The following is a 23,201-nucleotide window of genomic DNA, read 5'->3' on the forward strand; positions in this document are numbered from 1 at the left end:
GGAGATCAGAGGAGGGATCCTGCCTAAAGCTCCCACCTTTCCCCTCTGGTTATTTCGCCCCCGTCAGTTCCCCGCCTGCTCGCCGCCTAGCCGTACATGGGTGGGCCAGTGTGGGGCAAGAGGAGTGCACCCAAAGGTGGGGCCGGAGCAGGGACTGCTCTGTGGGGAGAGGGAGCCCTTGGGAAATGTAGCGGGGTCAATGCCAGCCTCCTGGCGAGCCCCCTCCGCATTCTGCGGGCTTCGTGCCCCTTCTCAAGCTGCGCTGGAAGGGCAGAGCCCAGCAGCAGTGTCAGGATAACGGGACAAAATACAGACACAGACACAGATTTCTAGCTTGGAAGAGACCTCAAGATCATCGAGTCCACCTCCGACCTAACACTAAGTACTCCACTAAACCATATCGCTAAGCTCTACATCTAAACGTCTTTTAAAGACCTCCAGGGATGGTGACTCCACCACCACCCTGGGCAGCCCTTCCAATGCTTAATAACCCTTTCGGTAAAGAAGTACTTCCTAACATCCAACCTAAAACTCCCCTGTCGCAACTTTCGCCCATTCCCCCTCGTCCGGTCACCAGGCACGTGGGAGAACAAAATGGCGTTTCCTTATTGATCGCCCAAATCAGAAGTCTATTCTACGTAAAAAACAAACAGCAAACAACAAGAAACAAGCACAAATAATAAAACAGACCTAGAATTTTCTGGGGAGTGTAGTTTCACTTGGTTCAGTTTGTCTTGTGGTTAAACTCAGAACTAGTGAGCAGTTATGTCAACTGAAAGGATATGTCCCCTAATAACTAGTCTTTGCAGCTCAGTGATGTATATTCTATCACGGATGTATTTCTATCACGTATTTTAGGTTCTCTTTGAAGGGGAAGGTTTCGTATTGGCCTTATGCATCTATTGGTATTGGGCTTATGCATCTTTTCCTGGCTACTCAGGTTTAATTCAGCACTGAAATACATTGTAGTTCAATGAAGGATAATTTCCTTGTATTTTGTTTCCTTATTTTTTTTCTAACTTTGAAGGCAAACTTTAAATAAGATTCAGAAAAGCCTTTAATATCTTGCCCAATTTATCATAACCTGTATTTACAATATTTGCAGTGTTAACTAGTTTATCTCAAGACCAGAGGCATTCAGACATTTCTGAGGGAGCGATGAGAATGCGTGGCATATGAAACCAGATAATAACACTAATCTGCCTTTTTATTTCCAAGGAAACTATTAGAATTCAAGGGCAGGTGATGTATTGCTCAGCTAAGGTTTGGAATTTTAAATCCGTAGAACAACTGTTTCTTAAAAATTAGGTTTTTGTATATTACGAAATTTCAACTGAAAATGGTTAATGATGTGTGACGTGCAAATGCCAGAAGCCAGTTTCTACCGGTACTACTCTTGCAAATTCTTAACCTTTCCAATAAGACATAAGTCCTAATATGCTACATCATGAAACATCGCAGCATTAGATTACGTAAGTTAAATAACTTGTGTGCTATCACTAGAGGCAATTTCATTTTGTGGTTTGAGGTTGAAGCTATCCGATTATGAATTTTTAATTCCTAACATGGTCTGTATGTGTTTCTGACTGTGAAATCAAAGACTTTGTAAGGAAATTATTTTGTTTTTCAGAATTTCTACAAGGAGATTGAGAGAGAAGAAATGTACATAAGGTTTGTAACATGACCACTGATAAATTCTGCTTGATTGACTGTAGCATAATTGGAGAAAATTATTTAGCAGTCAGTTAGGGGCTGAAAGGGAAGAAGTAATGAAAAAGCACACCTTTACTGAACTTTAAGCTCAAAAGCTCATTTTCACTGAGAACAGTGAGTATTAGAAATTGGCCTCCTGAGAATTTTTTGTACCCCTCCTCCAACCCCTTCAGTTTTATTACAGTGAACAGGGAAATACAAATGCATGTTGTCACACGAGGAAAATAAGTAAGTCAAAAGAAAACTGACCAAAGAAATAATTTTACTTCCTGGTGAGGTAGAAAATATGTGACTTGGGGTAAAATGGGCTATTAAATAATATGATGACTAATACTTATTTTAAATTTGAAGCTTTTGGGAACCCTTCAAAATCTATTTTCACACAAAGTGAAAATGGTAATATGTTGTTGTGCTTTTTGTAAACCTCAGGGTTCCTAGACCTCTATTCTACTTTGGCTTAAAATTGGCTAGACTGTTGTGCTAAAATGATGAAGTTTCTCTTTCACTGCTATTTGAGCTATCTAAATGTTATTCGTGAATTTGTTCTCAGGAGTTTGTTATCTTTTTGGAAGAATTTTCTCTAGTAAACTCACTTCCTGTTGTTTAAATGGTTTTAATTATCTCTTTAATGTTTGAAAAATAAATAAAATCTGGCAAAAGGCAGGATTAGTACTGTGGACATGCACATAAAGTTGTGAGTCGGGGTCTGCCCTGTTCAGTGTCTGTACAAAGACAGCTGTCTCTCACTGGCTATCTCCCTCCCAAGTTCTCTCCTATTTCTGTTAATAAACTCTTGTAAGAGATTTATTTAATTATTTTTAAATTGCCATGAAAAGCAAGGCAGCAAACAGATGAAGATAATCCCCTTTCAGGGGTGTGCTGATATTTAAGTCAGGAGGAAGACCCATCTCTGTAGCGAACACTTAGAGCAAGACCTCATGCACAGAATCTGTATTGGATTCATTGCTCTTCTCAAGTCATTGGGAGAAGAACACAGTGGGAAATGCAACTGGTCATGAAAGTTTCCTGACCACAGACATACGAACTGTAAGAAGTAACCCAGAGATATTTAGCTGTTTGAAGATAGAGTTGAACAGTTGTAGTCTCCAAAGCCAATTATTTTACGTTAGTTTGTAACATTTGATAACCACCCTGTTTTTAAGAACCAATGCTTTTCTTACTTGCAGGTATCTGTACAAGCTGTGTGACCTGCACAAAGAATGTGATAACTATACAGAAGCTGCCTACACATTGCTTCTTCATGCAAAGCTTCTTAAGGTAAACACCAAAATACATTGCAAGTTGTGAAGATCATGTTAGGAGTACCAGTAGTAGTCTTGTTTTTGCCAGTCTTGGAACCTGTACTTAAAACTGGTGAACATCTGCGCGCTGCTTCTTATTTCAGTTTCATCTTTTGCGCGTGTAATTAATGCATTACCATGCAGGAAACCAACCTGCTGCCATTGGTGCATATCAGAGCGTGGTTTACTGACCTTGATCTGAAATGCGTGGAAGTACAATCAAGTCAAGACCACAAGTCATAAACTGCAAAAGCTGAAATATAAATTTATTTTAAGTATCCAAATTATGTAGCGTGTGGAGGCATCTACTTCATATGCCAGTGGTGAGTGTTTCGTAAAGCCTTAGGTATTATTACTGAAGCCATGCTAATGGGAACCCTTTTGTAAAGGAAATGTATCTCATTTTATGCAGTGAGTTGCTCTTAGCAATCTTTGATTTAATCTGAGCAATCCCAAGACAATCTGTAGTGTAAAATGTATATTTGAAAAGTTGAAAAGTGAGGGTGTTAAGTACTTCTAAATGATGTGCAGGACAATTGTTTGTACATCAAAACTAAGAAAACTGCATCCAAACTGTATTAAGAGTAAGTATGGTGCAGAGCATACTTTTACAAGTTAAATGAAGACACTGAATATGTTTACTGCATTTTAAAACAAATATAGGGTTATTACTCAAAGAAAACAACGGTAGAATTTCATCTGAGTGTAAAACCACTGTAGCAATAGCTTTATGCATTATTCAAAAGCGAGGGCAATTGTTGGACACGGCCTGCTGGATGCAGTTACTTTCTTTGGTAATGAAATTTTCTGTGCTGAGACTTGTCTCAGAGAGCTAAAGATGTGAGGAGAAGGCTTTGACACCTTCAGTCACGCAGACTGGTGCAGTCGCCTGCCTGTGGGTAGAAGTTGGAGCGAGTAACTGGCTGAGTCTGTGGCTATAAAGATCTCTCTTGTTCCTGCTAGGGACGTAAAACATGACTGCCAAATTGTGTAATACTTGCTTATCAGGCATTACATGAATGAGCCTTTTAGACAAGATAAAGCATGCCTTCCCCAGGTGCTGCACTTTCCAGAAAAATGATGGAAATGAACTTTATGTCTTGAAATAGTTAGTCAATATGCTTCGTATGACCTTAAGTTAGAGATTAGCAAATTTCATTTTTTTCTTACAGAGTGTCTTCAGAGACTGGATGAGTATCTTAATATACTCCTTTAATTACTGGAAATAAATATCCAGTTTTCTTTTTATTATACTACAAATCAATAGAAGATGGCAAATGTAAGGGTAATATTTATTGTAGGTTTTTATCAGTAAGCAGATGTTTGTTTATAAATAGACTTACATTATGGTTTGGAAATTCTTTATTGTAGAAGTGTATTGATATATCTAATGTACTATCCTGTTGCTTCCAGGAGTTAGCAGTGGATGGAGGAGTTCAGTGTTGCTTAAAAAGCAGCAGTATTGTGGTGTGTGTGATTTTAAGCAATTGAGGTTTTATTTCAAGCCTTGAGGACAGGATTTTCAATGACACTCACCATTGGCATATGTTGCATCACACTGATTTTAATGGGATCACATTTAGGTCAAGACTGAGAGCTTTCTAGAACTTCACCTTTAAATTTGCAAGAACGCTGTCTCTGGAGAGAGAGCCACCATAATTTTCTCCAGATTACTGTGAGCTGGTGAAAAAAACTTTGGAAAAGAGAGGTTTTATGAAATAAAATAGTTTTATTTTTTAGTCAAAATTAAGATATTCAAAACTAACAGAAGTATACTGACAAAAATGCCCTTGCATTGGAGACTCCATGAAATTTGTCTCCTTCATTGACATGGCTTTGCAGTACAAAGCTGTACTGTCAATGCAGTGAAGAGTTGCGTGGTTTTAGGAAGGATTGAAAAAAAGGAAAGGCTTTAAGAGAGCCATAATAAGAGAAATGAAGAAAGGTTCTGTCAATGAGAAATGTGAAGTGCTCTCTGGCTGGCCTGTCAGAAAGAGCTCAGCTTGATTTGCATCAAATGACTGTCTTAAGGGGAAGAAAATGATATTAAAGAGCCTCCTGTGGCCGTTTAAGGAAAAGATTATGGGAACTAAGAGTTCAAAGCTGCAGTCAGACGTATCTACATCAGGTAGTCTGTACCCACTGAAACACATTACCAGGGATTGGGGTGTAATCCTCAGTTCCTCGCATCTCCAGACAATGACATGATGTGCTTTTGTAAGATATCCTGTAACAAAGCATGAACTGTGCTTAAGTTAAACACAAACATTTTGGCCAAATCTGAAGTAATTAGATTAAATTTAATAAAATATAAGAGGTAAAACTAGATGATGTAACAGCAATTCTATGAATAAATCTGTGAGTTGATGATCTTTGTACAGATCTCTTCTTTTCTGAAAGTTATACCGTTTTATTTTTGTAGGCAGTCCTCTTTCTATAGTAACTTTGATTTTCAGAGATGAAAGCGAACAGTTCTATATTTATTTTAAACTTGGTTTCTTAAGGCAAAAGCTATATTGAAGCACCTGTCCCTGTCTCTTTTTCAATCTATGAGACATTTTATTTGATTTAATGGAGGTTTTTGATTTGGTTTGATAGAGTTTTGCGAGTCTCTAAGGCATTAATTTCCTGCTAGCCTCATGAAAATAGATAGCTGTGGAAAGGTAGGATATAGTATTAGTTTCCTGTCAAGGGAAAAGGCTCCAGTATTGTCTCATCCACAGATAGGTCCTAGGGAATATTAGTGGGAGGAGGGAAGGGAGAGGAAGAAGATCTGATGTGAATAGTGGAGTCCAGAGGTTTTAGTTGCATCTGTCCCTTACTGGGCACCAGAATATGCAGGTGTAAGAGAGAGAAAGCAGTCGGGAATTATGTGGCCCTCTCAGGTCTAGGGAGAAATCTGTGTAATGTCTTTGCCTTGCTCCTCGTCGGTTGGGCATTTGCTGGAAGTGCAGGAGCAACTGTTTGCAAACAGGCTGTATAAAGTTAGTTGTACTTTTGCATGCCTCTAAACATTTTCAGTGAATTTTAGTTCATTAATATCTGTCTATGCCTCTAGTCCCTTCCATTTGTGCTGATGTATCTTGGCTTCAGGGCTTCTCTCAACATAAACCTGCCAGTGTTCATCATGCATCCAGCAGGTTGTACCCATCAGCAGGCCAAAGTCAGCCTCATCAAACTCACTGAGGAGAGGAAGCCACCTCAAGAAGCTTCCTTCCATCTGACATCTGTAATTAGCTTCCCATTATAGCATTCTAATAAATGGTCCGTATGCCGGAGGAATCGTTACACAGCTGCAATGAAATCTTTGCTAGTGCCTTAGCTGTGAACCATTTCTTTAAATCAAAAGTTTCTATTTTATACAGCCTAATTTTACTGACACCTTTCATAACTTTTGACTTGTTTTCACTTGTTCCGTCTTTCTTTCTCTATGATGTAGTGGTCAGAAGAAGCATGTGCAGCACATCTTACCCAGCGGGATGGATACCAGGCTGCTACTCAAGGACAGTTGAAAGATCAGCTCTATCAAGAAATTATCCATTACTTTGACAAGGGCAAGGTAAATAGGGAAGAAAAAAGTCCTCCAAAGATGTTTCATTGCTTTTCTGTCTAATTTATAAGTTGACTAATAAACATTGTTTGCATAAAGTGACCTTCAGGGAGCTTTAAACTCGTTGTATGTAAACACGCTGCCAGTATTTGAAGATAATAATACTAAAAAAAAAAAATGTAGTAAAAAAAAATCAATGGTACATTTATAACTGCTGTGTTAAGGGTAAACGTATGTGCATATGGTGCCACAGAGAAGATAAAAAAGAAGTGATGCATGTAATTTGCAGGACTTACGTTTTCTGGCAATTGCAGTAGCTAATGCAGTCCTTCAACTCTCCTTGGTTTTTCTTGTGTACACAAAAAAAAAAATCCGTCAGAGGATGGATGTCTGTGTGGTTCGTGCCATAGGAGGGTAGTGGAGAGAATGAGAATACTTCCCTGTCATTGCTCCTGGTTTTCTGAGATGGATTTGCATCTGACATTGCGTGGTGGGTGCAGGTATTACCTGTACAGAGCTGATGATTTTCAGCTCAATAGTCAGAGAGATATAGGGACATATCAGAGCTGGGAAAGTGCATGCCTAAAATGTTTAAATACAGAGGTGAAAATCTCTTCATCAGGATATTTGGGATACACAATCTTGTTTTTTTTTTTTTGTTTGTTTGTTTTCTTTTTTTTTGGAGTAGTTTAACACCAGTAGGGGTTTACTTATTTAAAAGCAATTTTTGTTGCATAAATGTAGTGCAGACAGGAATGTTATTTTCAGGGAGAGTTAGAGAATTATCCAACACGTTATGCAAGTAGGCTTTTAGCAGTCGGATCAGTGTTTTGATAGAAACTGCTTAAAAGGTCAAATTTTACACCTTATCTTAATGCGATATTTAGAAGTTGTTAATAAGTGATGCTAAAAAATTGTAATTCTCGATTGTGATAGAGGCAGGCTCCGCGTGCGGCTGGGCCTTGTGAGTGGCTGGGCCTTTGTGCTTATGCAGTGAGTAGCATCCATTCCCACGGCATGCTCCTACTTCCCAGGAATTTCTACCAACCCTTTAGCAGCTGCTAAGGAGAACCTAGTTAGAATTAGGGTTGGATTTGATATAAAACTCTATTTTAATATTACATTCCCCTCTGGAAAGGAAAAGGCAGAAGTCGCCTGTTTTTATTTTGTTATTTTACGTGTTTATGGGCTCGCAGTTTCTTTTTTATGGTGCTAGTATACAGTCCGTGGGAATTGTTCTTCCCAACACCAGGTCAATGCATTTCAGCTGCAAATTAAAAGCTGCAGCGTCCTTTACATCTACGTTGAAAACAGCCTGCCTTAAAGTTGTAGCCACCCAGTTCTGCCGACGGCTCTAATGAGCTGTTTATATAAACAGCAGGCAAAATACCTGCTGCTTGCTTTTCAGCCTGTTCCACACTACACAGCACGGCATCCACGCTTGAGAGACCTTTGTCAGACTGAATAACCATACTTAATTTTTTCAGACTTTACAACCAGAAATGAAAGGAATAGCAGTGAAAATTCTGTGTCTGCTCCTTTTCCTCACAGTTAAACAACTGAATCTTCATTATTTAAAATTTATTGGTGCAGTGTGATACTGAAGGGACCACTGTGATCACTTATTTCTTTGCATAGCTCAGGTCATAGGATTCCTGCTTAATTTACTTTTGTGAGCAGAGGATTCATTTTCACAGCACTCTCCTCATTTACAGACATTTCCTCTCTCATTTTCTGGTCACCCAAGTTGGGGATAAATTTTTGTATCATTCAACAAAAAGGAAAAAAAAAAACAATATACGAGTATATGCTGAGAATATGAAAATCTTAAATACATTTTCAAATGGAAGGTTGCCACGGTAGAATTAAGGTAATCCTCTCAATTGTGATGTTACAACATTAGGTTAAATGAAGTTCTTACTTTTACCTATGCAGTTCGCAAGTTTAGTCCAGGCTACTTTAATGGCATAACTCCATGATCAGCAACACCTCTGAAACAGTATTTATGTAAACTAACCAATTTGTTTTTTGTTTTTTGTTTTTTTTTAACCGTAATTGTAAGCTGTGCTTCTGCCTGGCAGTTTCCTCTGTGTTGATCCCACCACTTTGCTTTCTCTTCCCATGAAGTTAAGAAGAGATGCCCACAGAAGGTCCTTTTACCCTGGACAGCTGTAGAACTACTTCCAGGCTTTTACAGAAGCTCAGTAGTTTGGTTTTAAAGTTGTGAGAACAGGCCTCTTTCACTCCAGCCTGCCAGGCTAACTTAAGAAGTAGCTGTGGTTAGAAGTACGTAGTCTAGAGGAGATGGGGGAAAGGGATTTCTCAAAAGGCAATGTTTGGTTTTAAAAATACGGCATTATTTTGGAAAGGCTGATGAGTAGTTCAGCCTCTCAACAATCAAGATGCCATTCTCTTACCAGGGTAATTTCCCAAGGGGAAAGCACAAGGCGCTTCTCAAGTGCAGAACACGCATGAAACTTTCTCCTTAAATATTAACACGCAGGGTGAGGTGAATTCGGAGGAAGGCGTAATCTTCTGTATTCTCCAGGCACAGAAACATACCACTTCTAGACCAGAAGTGCCTGAGAAATTTGTAATTTAATAGGACTGAATTGGGGCTTGCACTGAATGTCATTTGTCTGAGAACAAAATACTAGCCTTCGCCACAAGTATCCCTGTTATTTGTGGTTTGAGACCCTTGTCATAGCACTGATTTTGATTTCTGTTTTTTAATAGATTAGCACGCTTGCTTTCTTACCTTTCTTTGACTTTTGGTCTTGAACAGAGTCTTCTATAAAAATTCAGTATACCCTTAACTTTCAGTGATTAACGCTGTCAGGTACAGTTTCTGTTCTTCAACATCTTGGATTTAATTCCTTATCAGTAATACTTGTCATTACTTCACCAAGCCCCTTCTTTCCAAAAGGAAAAGTTGCTACTTTTAAGTTTTCCTAGGACATGTATATATTTTTTCCTCTCTGCTGGCTTATTCTCCTTTACTGTTTTGCTCTTTCCAGTCTCATTTTCATCTCTCTTGGCTTTTGCCCTTAAAAGCTTTATCTTCACTCTTATCACGGCGGTCTAACCTATCCTTTGAACTGCTCTGAAGTGTTTGCTCTTTCTGTGTTTTCCTGAAGTCATGTAATTTTCAATAAAGCCCTTAATCCAGGGACTTTACTGAAAATTGCTAGGCTAGAGTATATCACAGTGAGAAGGCGAAATAGAGGCAGTAATAAAGGGAAGAGGGAAAAGGGTGAATTTTTTTCTGTGTGGAGTGGTTGATGTTAGTCAATGCTAATGTACTTCTGATGCCAAGAAATACTCCGTTGTCGTTGACAAAGATAAGATTTCATTTTTAAACAGGCTTATATGGTCTCTGTAGCCATAAAGGAAGCAGCAGCTTTCTTATCCCTGCACAGCAAAATGTACGAACTGCAACATGTTTCAGGTTTGCCAGTGGATGCCGCAGTCTATAAATCAGTAAATGTTTTCTACTGCTCCTTCATAAATTGAAAGTGTTGGTCCTGTAGAGAAAAAAAATAAATAAATGCACACTGCTCACACTCATTTCCACTCCTCCACCCCTCCTGTCCCCTTACCACCTCAAAAAAAAAAAAAAAAAAAAAAAGCTTTTGCTGTCTTACTGGAGCCAGAAAACACAAAGTATTTGAAATGTCCCAGTAAGTGCAATGCTTTGCCTTTAAATGTGTTTTTTCCAGTTCGTAGGATGGCAATGAATGCCTTTTTCCATCTAACTAGATAGCGGTGAAATTCACCTCTTCACAAAAAGTCAGTGCAAGGCTTGTGTCCAGCTTGTACCCACTTCAGATCGATCGTAAACCCTTACAGAAAACTGTGAAGGAAAGGGCAGGCTTCAGAGCAAAGATACATTGCAACCGCGTTCCAAAGGAATACAGCAAGTTGTTCAAAAGAGTTACCAAAATGAGTATATCTTAGACCTGTTGAATGTTACGCTAATGGAGAAATGCTGTTTTAATACCGTATTTAAAATGTTAAGCCTTCATGGTGGTTACTTCATGCCATCTAAAATGTGGGAATGTCCCTCATACTTGAGAATATTGCATGATAGCATACTACATTATTTCATTTTTACTGACGGTTAGCTCAGCAGCAGCTAAGAAGTATACTAAGATCCTCCTTTGCTGCTGTTACAGAACCTCAAAAACTAAATTGGATGCTGGACAACAAACAATCTGGACTTCAAAAATAAATTAAATTGCTACTTCCCCCATAAGAAGATCTCCTCTTGAATCCTCAAAGTCTTTCCCGTAAAAATTTGCTGCATGTGTCTGCGCAACTTAATTTAGGCTATGCACATTTTTCGTACACCTTTAGTATAAAAGAAGTATTTTCCTTCCACTATCGTAAACCTCTCTCTCTGGTGCACTATCTAGATAAGTTGTTTCTTGCATTAATGAGTTGCACATCATACAAATCCTGTGTAGTAGCTCCCTGTACAGCTCATTCCTCCAGAAGACCTGCCATGTCGTGGGCAAAGCTGGGAAAACTTCCAATGCAGGAAATCTGTGAGGCAGCAGATGGGGAGTTATTGACCTTCAGGAGTATAGATTTCATTTATCAGAATCCTTTGCCACAGCCATGCTGCCCTCACCTGAATAAATTTGCTCTGTACAAAACAGAGAATTTTTTCAGAGGGTGTTTTAAATGCACGGTTCCTGCTGCTGCTGTGACGTTGAGAAAAATACTGGATTTAGTTTTACTTTCAGCAACATTGCAGGTATTGTAGTCCAGCTGCACAAACAATGGGGAGAAAAGCCAGTGGTTAATTGACTCATGGAGCTCGGGAGTTCAGGGCACTTGACATTTTACAAATTGAGTCTTATAATACAACTCCTTGCCATTCCTTCGGAGGGTTGAGCTGGACAATTGGATTTCAGAATAGAGATGCTGGAGCAGAGTGGGGTTTTTAAGAGGCAGGAGCAACAAAAAGTAAGTCCTGTTCACTAAGACAAATTCCTTGGCTGGAGACGTGCCAGTTCAGACACTGGCAAAAACTGAAAGAATCTTTTCCCACAGCTGGGCAGTTTTGGCATGCATCTGCTGGGGAATAGAAAGAGAGTGGGTTTACCTCTTAGCTGTACCGGAAAGTATTCCATTAAAATAATGTGACAAAAGAGGTATAGTGTAACTAGTAAACTAACTTTTAAAGATTTTTTAGAGTAATTCCGGTAGTTTAAGTCAGAAACAAATGTTGTTCATAATGCCCATTTTGTTTCCTATTCATCTCTGCTTACACATAAGGAAATTGTTATTAAAATGGAAGAACACGAGGATTGTGGGACTACTGCACATATGCTGGAGATAAACTATATCATAATTAATTTGAGGATTCATTTTTTAGGCTCTCTGGTCTGTACCATTTATGAAACTTATTTCTCATGTTTGTGTTCAGTAATACAGACTCAGAGGGGTGTGATGGGGCTGGGGAGGCGCTTCCTGCTGAGTGCCATAGAAACACAGCCCCTGCTCTGGAGTGCTTGCAGTCTTGTCTGACAAGGATGAGGGGGGGGAAGACAAAAATAAGATAGGTGCAATTAGTTTTGCATGCAGCATTAGGACCAAACCAGGGCTTTCAGTTGCCAAATGTGCTTTGAAAATGCGTTGCAAGGTCTGTGCTTATTCAGGATTCATTAAAAGAACTGAATGAGGTTGTTTACAATGTTCATGTAAATCTAAAATTATTTAGACTTGCATTTATTTCAAATCTCATTCAGCTACAAAGCTGTTTGCCTGAGATGATCTATAAATATTTTCACAATAGGAAATAGAGTAGAAGTGCTTCAGTTTTGGAGAGTGACTGGTTGAATCTGGAGCAAGCAGAGAACCAAGGCAAGGACAATGATGGTAACGCTGTTTTCTTTGAAGTGAAAATGTGCTGAAGTAGTTATGGATGACTGAAGTTAAGAAGACAGCATTCAGAATGAAGAAAGGTTAAGTGGTTTTGAAAGGTTTCACTTGCTGACTTACCTACCAACCAAGTATTGGTTTAGTTTCTATAAATTGGTAGTGTGTTGCTCCTCTGAGTCAAAATTAGCCCAGTCTAGTATGTGAGAGCACGCTCACTCCATTCTCTGTAAATATGCCTGTACTATTTAGCTCATGGTAATTTTTGTTTAGAGATAAAAATACACTCCGTATCATCATTCTGCATTAGATACATAGCAGGGATAAAAACATTGTGAGCTTGCCATTTGTAAAACTTGTGTTACAGAGTGTAGGAACTGCCTCGTGATTTCCTGCAGATGTGGGTCCCTCATTATGGTGATTGTAATCAGTCATTCCAATGTGGCTTTTGTCTTCAAGGCACTTTACAAACATTAGGTAACTTGTGCTTATTCCAGTCCTCTTCTTTAGATAAACAATACTATGAAAGTTGTTGTAGAAATGACAAAAATCAGAGAAGGGGTTAAATATTGTGTGAATCGCAAGGCCGAGTTTATCACTGCTCAGTCCCTGCTTGCCCAGGCATCCCATCTGAGGGAAGATGTCTGTTTTTTTTCTTTAGGATTCAAAAACTTCTTTCCAGACATACCAGCAACTTCCTGTGAGGATTCTGGCTCGTATTTCTCCTGTACTTTGAGAGCCTGCCATGTCCCATACCTGTTGTTCCAGTTACCACCTACAGCTTCCTTTCGAAGCTCCTCATCTCTGCCGTCAGCAGCTCTTCGGGCTGCTTCTTTCCATCCCTTCCCTCTCTTACTCTGCGGGACAGGTTTTCAGTCCAGCCTCTGGTTTGCAGGACACGTGCCTCCCTTTGAGAGTTGGCTCCTTCTTTTCCAGCGAGGGGCAGGAAGGAAGAGCAAACATTGGGGCCTACTCCACGTCTTGCTTTTGTGGCAGCGGCCTGTTACTCCTGGTGGTAGACTTAGCTGAGTGTTCAGCCTGCCTGGTCTACAAATTGCCACTTTGTAGGGGAAAAAAAAAATATATATATATATATACATATATATATATATATACACTGTATCTCCGAGTCTGGGGTTTGTGCCACAAGATCAGGAGGAGCTGCAGACACCTGAGCCAGCACACAGCAGGTGGTGCTGGCAGTGCACAGTAACTCCGTGCATCTTGTCCGTTTGTAGGGGTTTGCTCTTAGTTTTAAAGTCTCAGCATCTATAGAACTAAGGCACTTTCAGGAAAAAGTTTTATATTTTTTTCTAAGTCTTCCTGAAATACTAATAAATGCAATTTCAACTTGCAGATCAGAAGACAAATAAAATTCACCAGTGTTTATTTGGGGCTTTGAGCGATGGCAGGATTCCTTTCGTCGGTGTGTTTTGGGGTGGTTTTGGTTAACAGTGGTTTTGTGGGGGTAAGCCGTTTCTCCTTGGTGCAGTGAGTTAAAGCAGGCAGGACAGATGCAGGAGTGTGTCCCACGTGAAGGTTTCCCCAGCGGTGCCATGTCCCTCCTCTCTCCCCAGCACCCGGCTTCCGTCATCACCGGGAGGTTGTGGGGCTCCCTCCAAAACTCTTCCTCCTGTGCACCAGATGTCCTTGGGAGCAGTGGGAAGGAAACATTTCAGCCCTTTGGCTCAATCCTCTTTCATCCTACTGCACTTTGGAGCTGTGGCTGTCTCCATGTTTCAGCAGGGCAAGGAACATGTGGCCTGGTGCTGAGAGGAGAATAGGTGATGTGAACAGGGATGTAAATTAAGACAAAGGGTAATATGGGGCAAATTGATTTATGACTCGTTCCAATTCTCTTTTTTATTTTATAAAGTGAGGTCAGCAGTGCCAGCCAAATTTCGGCAGCAAGGCAGATTATCAGGTTTGATCTTAGGTATCCTGGTGTGCTAATTTAAGCATTTTGGGGGGGTTGAATGGTTCTTTACATTTACAGTAGAAAAAATTAAAAATACACATTTAAAAGCATTCTTGCTACTGCTCATTAAGATTGTTGGCTTCTGAAGAGCTGAAGGATATTGTTAAATTAGTTTGGGTCAGTTGAGGCGGTTGCTGAATTTCATGGTTGAAGAATAAGGGAAGGAAAAGAACCAATGGAAATACGATGAATAATTGTTCAAAGCAATATCTGCAAATTGCCTCTCCTGTCTAATATAGATTATAGATATTAGAGGGAGAGAGAGGTGATTATGAACTATAATCAACCAACAACATTTCTCAGAAGCCCGAGGTTCTGGGTGGCTTTGTGGGCAGGCCATGTTTACACATTACTGGGTATCTAGTTGGGCTAGCAGGAATCATTTTATTTCTGAAGTAATAGGAACATTTTACTTGATTTGCATTAAAGAGAGACATATGGGTAATGTTGTCACAGCTATTTGGTACATCTGATGCACAGTGTTTTCGAGCATGTGACACAATGCATTGTGTTGTGTTTTATTAAGATTTATTTTATTCCGATTTCGTTGCTTAACCAAGGTATATAATTCAGGTTTTTTGTTGTTTTGTGATTTTTTTTTTTTTTCCAACAGATGTGGGAAGAGGCCATTGCCTTGGGTAAAGAACTTGCAGAACAGTATGAAAATGAAATGTTTGATTATGAACAACTCAGTGAACTGCTGGTAGGTTTTTTAAATAACATAGACATATTTTCCAGAAGGTAATTTCTAAGTATTTAAAATAATATTGAAAATCTTTCTTGTCAAATGCCAAGATGGATGCCTGCTCTGCCTTTTTTAGACAAATGTTGATTATCTGGCTACTACTGGTCTGAAAAAGACTTTTATTATTATTTTTTATCTGAAAGAGAAATGTTGCGGTCATGTTAAGCTGATTTATCTGTAGTATAAAAGGAAATTTGGAATTTAAATATAAATAGGAACATGAAAAAATCTCCTTTCTAGTTCAAGTGTCTTTCCACATTAACGTTCCTTTTTTTAGGTATGAATAATCCACAAGCATTCATGTCTACAGTCAGTTATTTTTGCCCTGACACTACCCATTCATTATGCCTGCACCATTTTTCTTATGCTCTTCTCCAACAAGATAAATGGCAGCTGTCACTTTCCCTCCTAACTTCCCAGCCATTTTCACAGGAGTTGGTAGACGTTTCCAGTTAGGTTCAGAAAATTCTTGAATTTCAGATTTTTGATACATTTTTCCTTTGCACTCAGCAGAGTACATTGTCCTTAATATCTTTTAATTGTGTTTTGGTTTTATCCCAGTCTGCCTAAGGTGCTGTTGCACCCTCTCTCTCTGCTGACACCAGCCCTCAGTTTGAGACTGCCTAGGAGCCATCTCCCCAGGAGCATCTCCTGGGGACAAGAGAGTGAAGCCAAATACCACTCTTCTTAATTTTATGGTTGCTTCAGTCCTTTACGTGTTTTTCACTTTCGAGCAGTCCATCATTCTGCCCTCCAGCTCTCCAGAGCTGAATTTGTTTCCCTTTTTTCTGTGTTTCTGTGTCTTTTTAACTATTTTTAGTGCCAAGCTGATTGTAGTTGTCTGCCTAGCAGATCTGGAGTCTGTTTCCACATCCTTTTTACTCCAGGGGCTAAAGGCTATAAGTAGAGAGCATTTCTTAGGCAGTGTCGTAGGCAAGAAGTATCCTCCTCAGCCTGCTGCCTGCATTGCTATCCATGGGGCTGTATTCAACAGAAAATATTCTGCGTAATATCAAAGGTAGAGATTGCTTCTGAGCTAGAAATGATTCTCTTGCGTCAGGTACAATCATTCACCAGTAGATAACTATTCTGAGACTCTCGTTTTTAATTCTCTGTTTCCTTTCTTTATGCTTGCGCACAGGAACACGAACAGCTTTTGTCACGAAGGTGCCCACACTTTACTTTATCATACTTCATCCGTTTTTTGCAGCAGAAGTTTGAATTTGCACTTTGTACCTTGTAGCTGATGGTCAAAAACACTGAGTTACATGTCTTTTGCCATTTCTCTCCCAGAGCAACCATGTCGTAGCTTACATTAAGGGACATAATTCCAGGAGAAGCAGTGATATAAACTGGGTATGGTTCTGTCTGCATATCGAAATGAAGTTTCCCTCCTCTTGTATTAGGGGAAATCCAGAACTGCCCACTTCTCAGGTCAAACAACTGAATTTATCTGCTATTTTTTTAATAATTTCATCTGTTAGGAATCCATCCCTGATAAGGGAAAGATGAAAATTCAAGCTGCAGTATGAGTCACGTCTTGCATACCTGATAGGCATTTCTTATTGGTGCTACTGAATAACCTTAGCAAGCAAGTTTTGTGGTTTTGATTTTTTTTTCCACAATAAAAATTAAAAGGGATTTTTTGTTTCCTTCTGTTATACCTATTGTCTCTTTTGTTCAAGCAATATTAAATATTAGATTCTAAGACAATTCACAAATGACAAAATAATTTTGCTACAGCTGAACTGAGACGTATATGGCAGGTCTGGGTCTTTGTAGTCTTCTTGCCATTTACTGTTATCTGTCATATGGGAGCAGTAAAAAACCTCTCTGAAAATCCAAATTCATTCTCTTATCAAAAGTAATAGACTAAAAATAAGCTAATGAACAGATCATCTAATGCTGCACATTTGTTATTATTTCATCATTTGAGATAAAGAAGGATTCCACTTGGAAAGCAGATGGTGTCTGACATGCATGTGTTTATTCCAAAAGTTATATTTTTCTTCAATTCTCAACCGTGTGCTTTCCATATGCAAATAAATAGTTGTAAATATGGGAAAGAAATAGTAGAAAAACGTAATGATATGTAACATCTGAAAACTGAGAAGTCAGCACCATCAAGAACTAGCTTTAGCAGTGTGCACTTCACTATTTCGGTGTTTCAGCATCAGCAGTGTTGCAACCACAAATTCAGGTTGCCTTGATGACCTTCATCAAAATTCCATTATTAGTTGTGGAATAGGGAGATACGGCAAGATTTATAAACAGTTTGCTTAAAGTTTAGTTCATTAACATTCCTCCTGTTTATTTTGCAGAGAAAGCAAGCCCAGTTCTATGAAAACATTGTGAAAGTGATAAGACCAAAACCAGATTATTTTGCTGTTGGATACTACGGCCAGGGATTTCCGACATTCATAAGAGTAAGTGTCCACCTTTTTCCACAGGCTGTAGCCTGCTTTCTTGATTTGGAAATTTCACTCTGTTGTGGTGACAGTACATTAGTGTATGTCAGTGTGTTATTTACTGTCTACCTAATGTTGGCGGTTGTTTTGTAGCTCTATAAAACAGTCATCAGTTCTTCATTCTCAATTTCCAATAGGGCATTGTAGAATTTTAGTAGAGAAGCTTTTTCTTCCAAAATACCCAGTAGGTCTTAAGGGTTTGTATCACTGGTAATGAAGATATATTACCCAATCCATAAATTGGGGTAAAAATCAGCACCACCAGAAACAGTGACATTTTTGCCTGACAGGTATTTGTATACAGCAGAGAAGCCAAATAGATGTGATTGTGTTTCCATGGGAGTGCATTTTCCAGCATAGTCAAGAAAATGAATTTGATATCAAAAGTGTGTGTGTGATACCTTTAAATGCAGTCTTTTATCATTAATTTTCATTAGCATAGTCAATTTACAACATACGTCACTTAGTTGGTGCTGGTGACGCAAGTCTAGTAACATTTTTTTTCCACCGATGCCGGGATTGTTATGGAGTTGAACTAGCGTTTAAATAAGGATGGGGAGTTAACACATCTGAATTGCAACTCTGTCATGAGTATCTGGGCGCTGGCATTTGCCAGTCCGTGACATGGAAATAACACATTAGCTATTTAGCCGCTCTGCTGCTCATATCTATCTTAAGAGCTCAGGATTTTCAGTTTGGAAAGAGTCTGTCTCCAAACCCCTGCGGAATGCTTCCAGTAGATTTAAGGCGGTTCAAGAAACAGAAGAAAAAGATTACTTATGCTCCAGGGTAGACAGAGAGATGCAGTCGCAGGCCAGGGGCTGGTGGTAGGTTTCCTCCTGAAAATGCATGTTGAAGAGATGAGTTCGTAATTCTAACTGCATGGTTCTACGTCAATTCGTTCCAAAGATGCCATAATAAATACCAGCAGCAAACCCAAGCCTGTGCTGAAGCCTGGCTTACTAGATAAATCCAATGAATGGTGATTAAGCTGGTTTTGCCAGCTTTTGTGTGGTCAGCATTGTGTATTAAAGGTGCATGTAAAATACACACATATGGTGCATTAAAAGTGAAGAAGTACAGGCTGATTTCATTAAAAGGTTGTCTTCGAGTGGTTCTCCCTCACAGAAATCTTAAGATCGGGTACCCAGACCAAAGCTTAAAAAGTATTTGGGGAAGGAAAAGGCTTTCAAAAATCCCAAGAAGTAAAACATTTACTTTGAGTAATCAGGTCGTTGTTTGGCAAAAGCCTCCTTTCCCACTGAATACCTAAAGATCTCATGAAGAAATAAAAATTCTTGAATCGTCCCAAGAAGCTGTAGAAGCAAGTGGCTTTTCGTGTGCCCTGGCTCTCTGTAATGCAGGTATGCTTGTACCATGTGTGCATATGCTTGTACCATCCTGCAAAGTGCCACAAATTATTGGTTCTTTGCAGCTGAAAGCAAGCTACCCCAGGCAGTTTCTGCCAGGCTGGGACTGAACTTTTCAGCATCCATTGTGTGCAGACCATCAAACAAAACTGGGAGATGACCTCTTGTGTGTTAGCCCACTGCTTGGTCTCCAAATTACAGCTGGGCAACCTTTGCCAAAGTGACTTTGAGCTCCCAGGAAAGTGGCAGGCTCATCAGCACCCAGAGCTGCCCTGGAGCGTCTGCAGTGCCGTTCTGCAAGCTGCCACAGCCGTATGTTAGTGACAGACGCACGTGCATGATGCTGCGCGAGCTGCTCTGGGTCCTGGATCAAGACTGATGCTAAAGAGATGTGATGTGGAAAAAACAAGAGTTACTGTGGTGTCGGGAGTACACGTAGAGTAATGTACGTATAGCATCTTTTATCAAGTGTCAGGCAATAAAAATGTTTGCGGTACATTAAGTAAGAAAAACGTTAATAAGAAATTTTTTAAATGTTTATTAATCTCTTAGGTTTTACCAGACAAAAAGCATTCATTACCTGGGAAGAAGGAGTCACTATTAAGACTGACTGACCTGTAGAAAATGATTGAGTCAATACTTTATGATATTCCTCTAGAGAAGGCTTGCATCAACAGGTGTCTCCAGAATGATGAGTGTACAGTAAATTCAGGGATACCTTTGCAGAGGGGCTTGAGGCTACGAGGAAATTTGGCGTGCCCCAGGCAACACCCAGCAACTTGGGGCACATTTCAGCGGTGTGGCAATGGGGTGGTTAGTGTCAGCCCCTAGCTCCATGATACGTGTACGTGTGCAGAGCGTGATTTTCCAGTCGAAGCACCACGTTTAACTCTGCAGTCACAGGCATGCGATGCGGAGTTGTGTTACACTGCTGTATGAATATTGAGCTGTGTTTTCTCTTCGCAACTGAGTGATTGGTTTGTAAGTGCAAGAAAACACTTAGCATGCTTCACAAAAGGCATGCGAATTGGTCAGTGTGATAAACGAGCAATAAAATGCCGAAAATTTGCATATTAAGAGCCTTGCTGACTGAGACAATTCAAAATACAAGCTTGTTCTTCTATTGTGATTTTCCCTGTGAATTACAGGTATATATACACTTCTCTAGACATAGAGAGTATGCTCTGATCTACTCTGAGTGTCAAAAGGCAGCAGTGCAGAACTAAGCCCTATTGGACAATTGTAAATTATTCTGGTTCTCTCCCCCTAGTTGTAACACCCTTCTCCTAGTCAGTGCTGAATAATTCTTTCACCAAGCGTTCATTCCAAAATGAGGAATGAGGTTAAGCAAATTCAGATGTGTTATGCTCATACCAAAAATTCCTTCAGTGTGTTTGATCAGTTAACAATATGCAAGCTGTCTTTTACATCCTCCTTTAGAATTTAATGCGTAGGTTCAGTACATAAATGGAACGTATGAAGGATATCTGAATTTTCTTTATTATTAAAAGGAATACTGTATATGTTTAATAATTTTAAAATTACTCCGTGTGCAGACAACTGTGCAATGGCAAAAATCTAATAGACTAATGTAAAGTGTAGGTTGCCTCAGTCATTTTAAAAGAGGATTTTGGATCTTGCTACTAAAATGGCATTATTTTGTGTTTATATTTTCCTCTGCTACTCTTGCTTGCTTGCATCAATATCTTTTAATAAATGTTTACCTATAAAAAAACTGGTTTTATAGTTTCCTTCCATTCCCCCATTAACTGTGGAAGATGGATGAGAGGAATTACAGAGGGAGATCTTGGATTTGATGGACGTAATTTGTCTTGATACATTTTCAGTGGGCACTTATTTTATAGGTCCTTGCAATCATGTCTTTAGGTCCCATTGAATTCAGCGTGGTTTATACATAAGCCTAAAAGTAAGCATATGCTTAAGGGTCTCAGTACTGAATTGAAGTTAAGGAAAGACATCTGTGCTTTATCGAATTGGTGTAAAATACTTGTAAACTCATGATTATATCCTAATGTTAGGAATGTTACGTATCTCACTGACCATTATTAAAGTCAACTCTTCTGGGATCCTGGTTCGTTACTGGGAGCACTGGTCTAAGGATTTTACCTCTCGATTTGTTTCCAGAACAAAGTCTTCATTTACCGGGGAAAGGAGTACGAACGCCGTGAAGACTTTGAAGCAAGGTTATTAACTCAGTTTCCAAATGCAGAAAAAATGAAAACAACATCTCCACCAGGCGACGACATTAAAAACTCCTCTGGCCAGTGTATCCTTGGGTTGTGCAGCAGCTCCTGCAGATGGACTATCTGTGGGCAGTGTGAGCGGCTGGCTGTTGCTCTGTTGGTGTAACATGTTAATTTTGTTCTTTTACCCATGTTCCCATTGAAATGCCTGTTGTGCATAATGGAAGTCCTCTTTTCAGTTCTTAACCCCTGTATTCAGATATCCAGTGCTTTACTGTAAAGCCGAAGCTTGATTTACCATCTAAATTTCACAGACCAGTGTCAGAACAAATCGTGAGGTGAGTTTTGGTCATCTTTCCAAGCTTATCAGTCTCCTTTGTAACACTTAAACCAGTTCTTCCTGTTGTATTATGAATATGTACATAGCCAAGGAGTGTAGTAAATGGAAGGGCATTTCATGGTCGTTCTTAATATTAGCATAGATTCTGTCTAACCCACTGGAGAAAAATGATGCCGTGTTTTATACTTACACATAAGTCTTTTTCTAGTAGTGTTTAGCAGCAATTCCTAAACAGATAGCATTTGGTTTTGATTGTGCTTTTCCCTTTCTTCAGTTTCTATAGGGTGAATGAAGTCCAACGGTTTGAGTATTCACGGCCTGTTCGAAAAGGAGAGAAAAACCCAGACAATGAATTTGCGGTAAAAAAAATTATCTGCTTTGGGGAGTTTGCTTGTTTATTTCCATCCATTTTGATAATTTGAAATATTCATTATGTTTTGGTTATTTAAATATATGTTCTTGGCTTAAATGTGATTATTTCTCATAGAAGTTAAATAATAAAAAAAAAGTTCTATTTTAAACCAATAGAAATAATAGACAGAGCTGTATTAAATTTGTTAAAAACTATTTTGAGACAGAAGCTTAAAATCATTACACCTGATAAGATAGGTCTCTTGCCAAAACTTGTCTTGATCTGAAGATGCTAGTCAGGCATCTTCTAAAAACGATCTTTTTGCAGCCATGCATTTTTTTTTACAAAACCATGTATTCCATCTAATGGTCAATAAAACTCCCTTTGAGCACAGCTTGTATTCATCAAGATGTTTAGAACAGGCTACACCAATTTGATTGCCCCTTTTTTATAGACACCAATTTATTCGCAGTTCTAGTAGATGCAGTTAATAATAATGTAGTAGTAGCAGCAATTAAGAAATGATACGTTAATTTATTATTTTAAGCAAAGAATGTCATTTTCTGTAAGTAACGGGCTCTAATCTAATTTTTGTGCTCATAAATGCTGAGTATTTGGTTCCCTACAACTAAGACTGAACATTCATCCAGAGACTACTTCGATGTCTCTAGCCTCTTTTGCTGGCTGCTTTATCAAAAACTGGTAATTTCATCATCTGTGTGGGTTTAGCTAAGTAGTAAGTAAGAAACCCTCCTTTTCTAAAAAGATGATGCTAGACCAGAGTGCCACAGTTTGCAATACATGTTGAGTAGTCATAAAAATTCAAGTGTATCAAACTCACTCTGAAAGCTCCTCTTCTGTTAATGGCAGATGTAGTAAACAGTTCCATTTTTAAAAAGCCTCACAGGTACTGGTATGTTTGGCATCGGTTAAGAACCAAATATGCACATGTGAAGGGAGACAGGTTAAATTAAAATATCCTTAATTTTAAACCAGTGAGGAGATGTTACAGTAAAGTCATTGAAGGTTTCAGTTTGGTTGGATGAAATCACAGAACTGCACATTCAGGTTGGGACCTACAGGACCAGAGGGGACCTTGGGAGGGCTCAGGTCCAACCCTGCCCCATGCAGGGCCAGCTCCGGATCAGCCCCAGCAGCTCGGGGCTTTACCCCAGGGGCTCTTGAAACCTCCCAGGACAGGAGGTGCACAGCCTTTCCGGGGAACCTGTCCCTCTGCTCCACTGTCCTCCTGGTCAAGAGCTTTCCTTGCTCAAGGTGATGTGGTTTTATGGAG

General features: G+C 39.3%; 1 protein-coding gene across 2 annotated transcripts in view; it reads left to right on the forward strand.

The window, feature by feature from the left end:
• DOCK1 (dedicator of cytokinesis 1) overlaps positions 1-23,201 on the forward strand; it is a 283,861-nt gene that overhangs the window by 223,768 nt on the left and 36,892 nt on the right. For both annotated transcript variants that reach the window (XM_040563057.1, XM_040563056.1), the window contains exons 36-43: positions 1,631-1,671; positions 2,901-2,991; positions 6,454-6,573; positions 15,042-15,131; positions 17,495-17,599; positions 21,157-21,298; positions 21,475-21,553; positions 21,830-21,914. In XM_040563057.1, coding sequence (XP_040418991.1) covers positions 1,631-1,671; positions 2,901-2,991; positions 6,454-6,573; positions 15,042-15,131; positions 17,495-17,599; positions 21,157-21,298; positions 21,475-21,553; positions 21,830-21,914 — 753 coding nt within the window. The remainder of the gene's footprint in view (positions 1-1,630; positions 1,672-2,900; positions 2,992-6,453; positions 6,574-15,041; positions 15,132-17,494; positions 17,600-21,156; positions 21,299-21,474; positions 21,554-21,829; positions 21,915-23,201) is intronic.

Source organism: Cygnus olor, chromosome 7, assembly GCF_009769625.2.
Source record: "Cygnus olor isolate bCygOlo1 chromosome 7, bCygOlo1.pri.v2, whole genome shotgun sequence".
Classification (NCBI taxonomy): Eukaryota; Metazoa; Chordata; class Aves; order Anseriformes; family Anatidae; genus Cygnus; species Cygnus olor.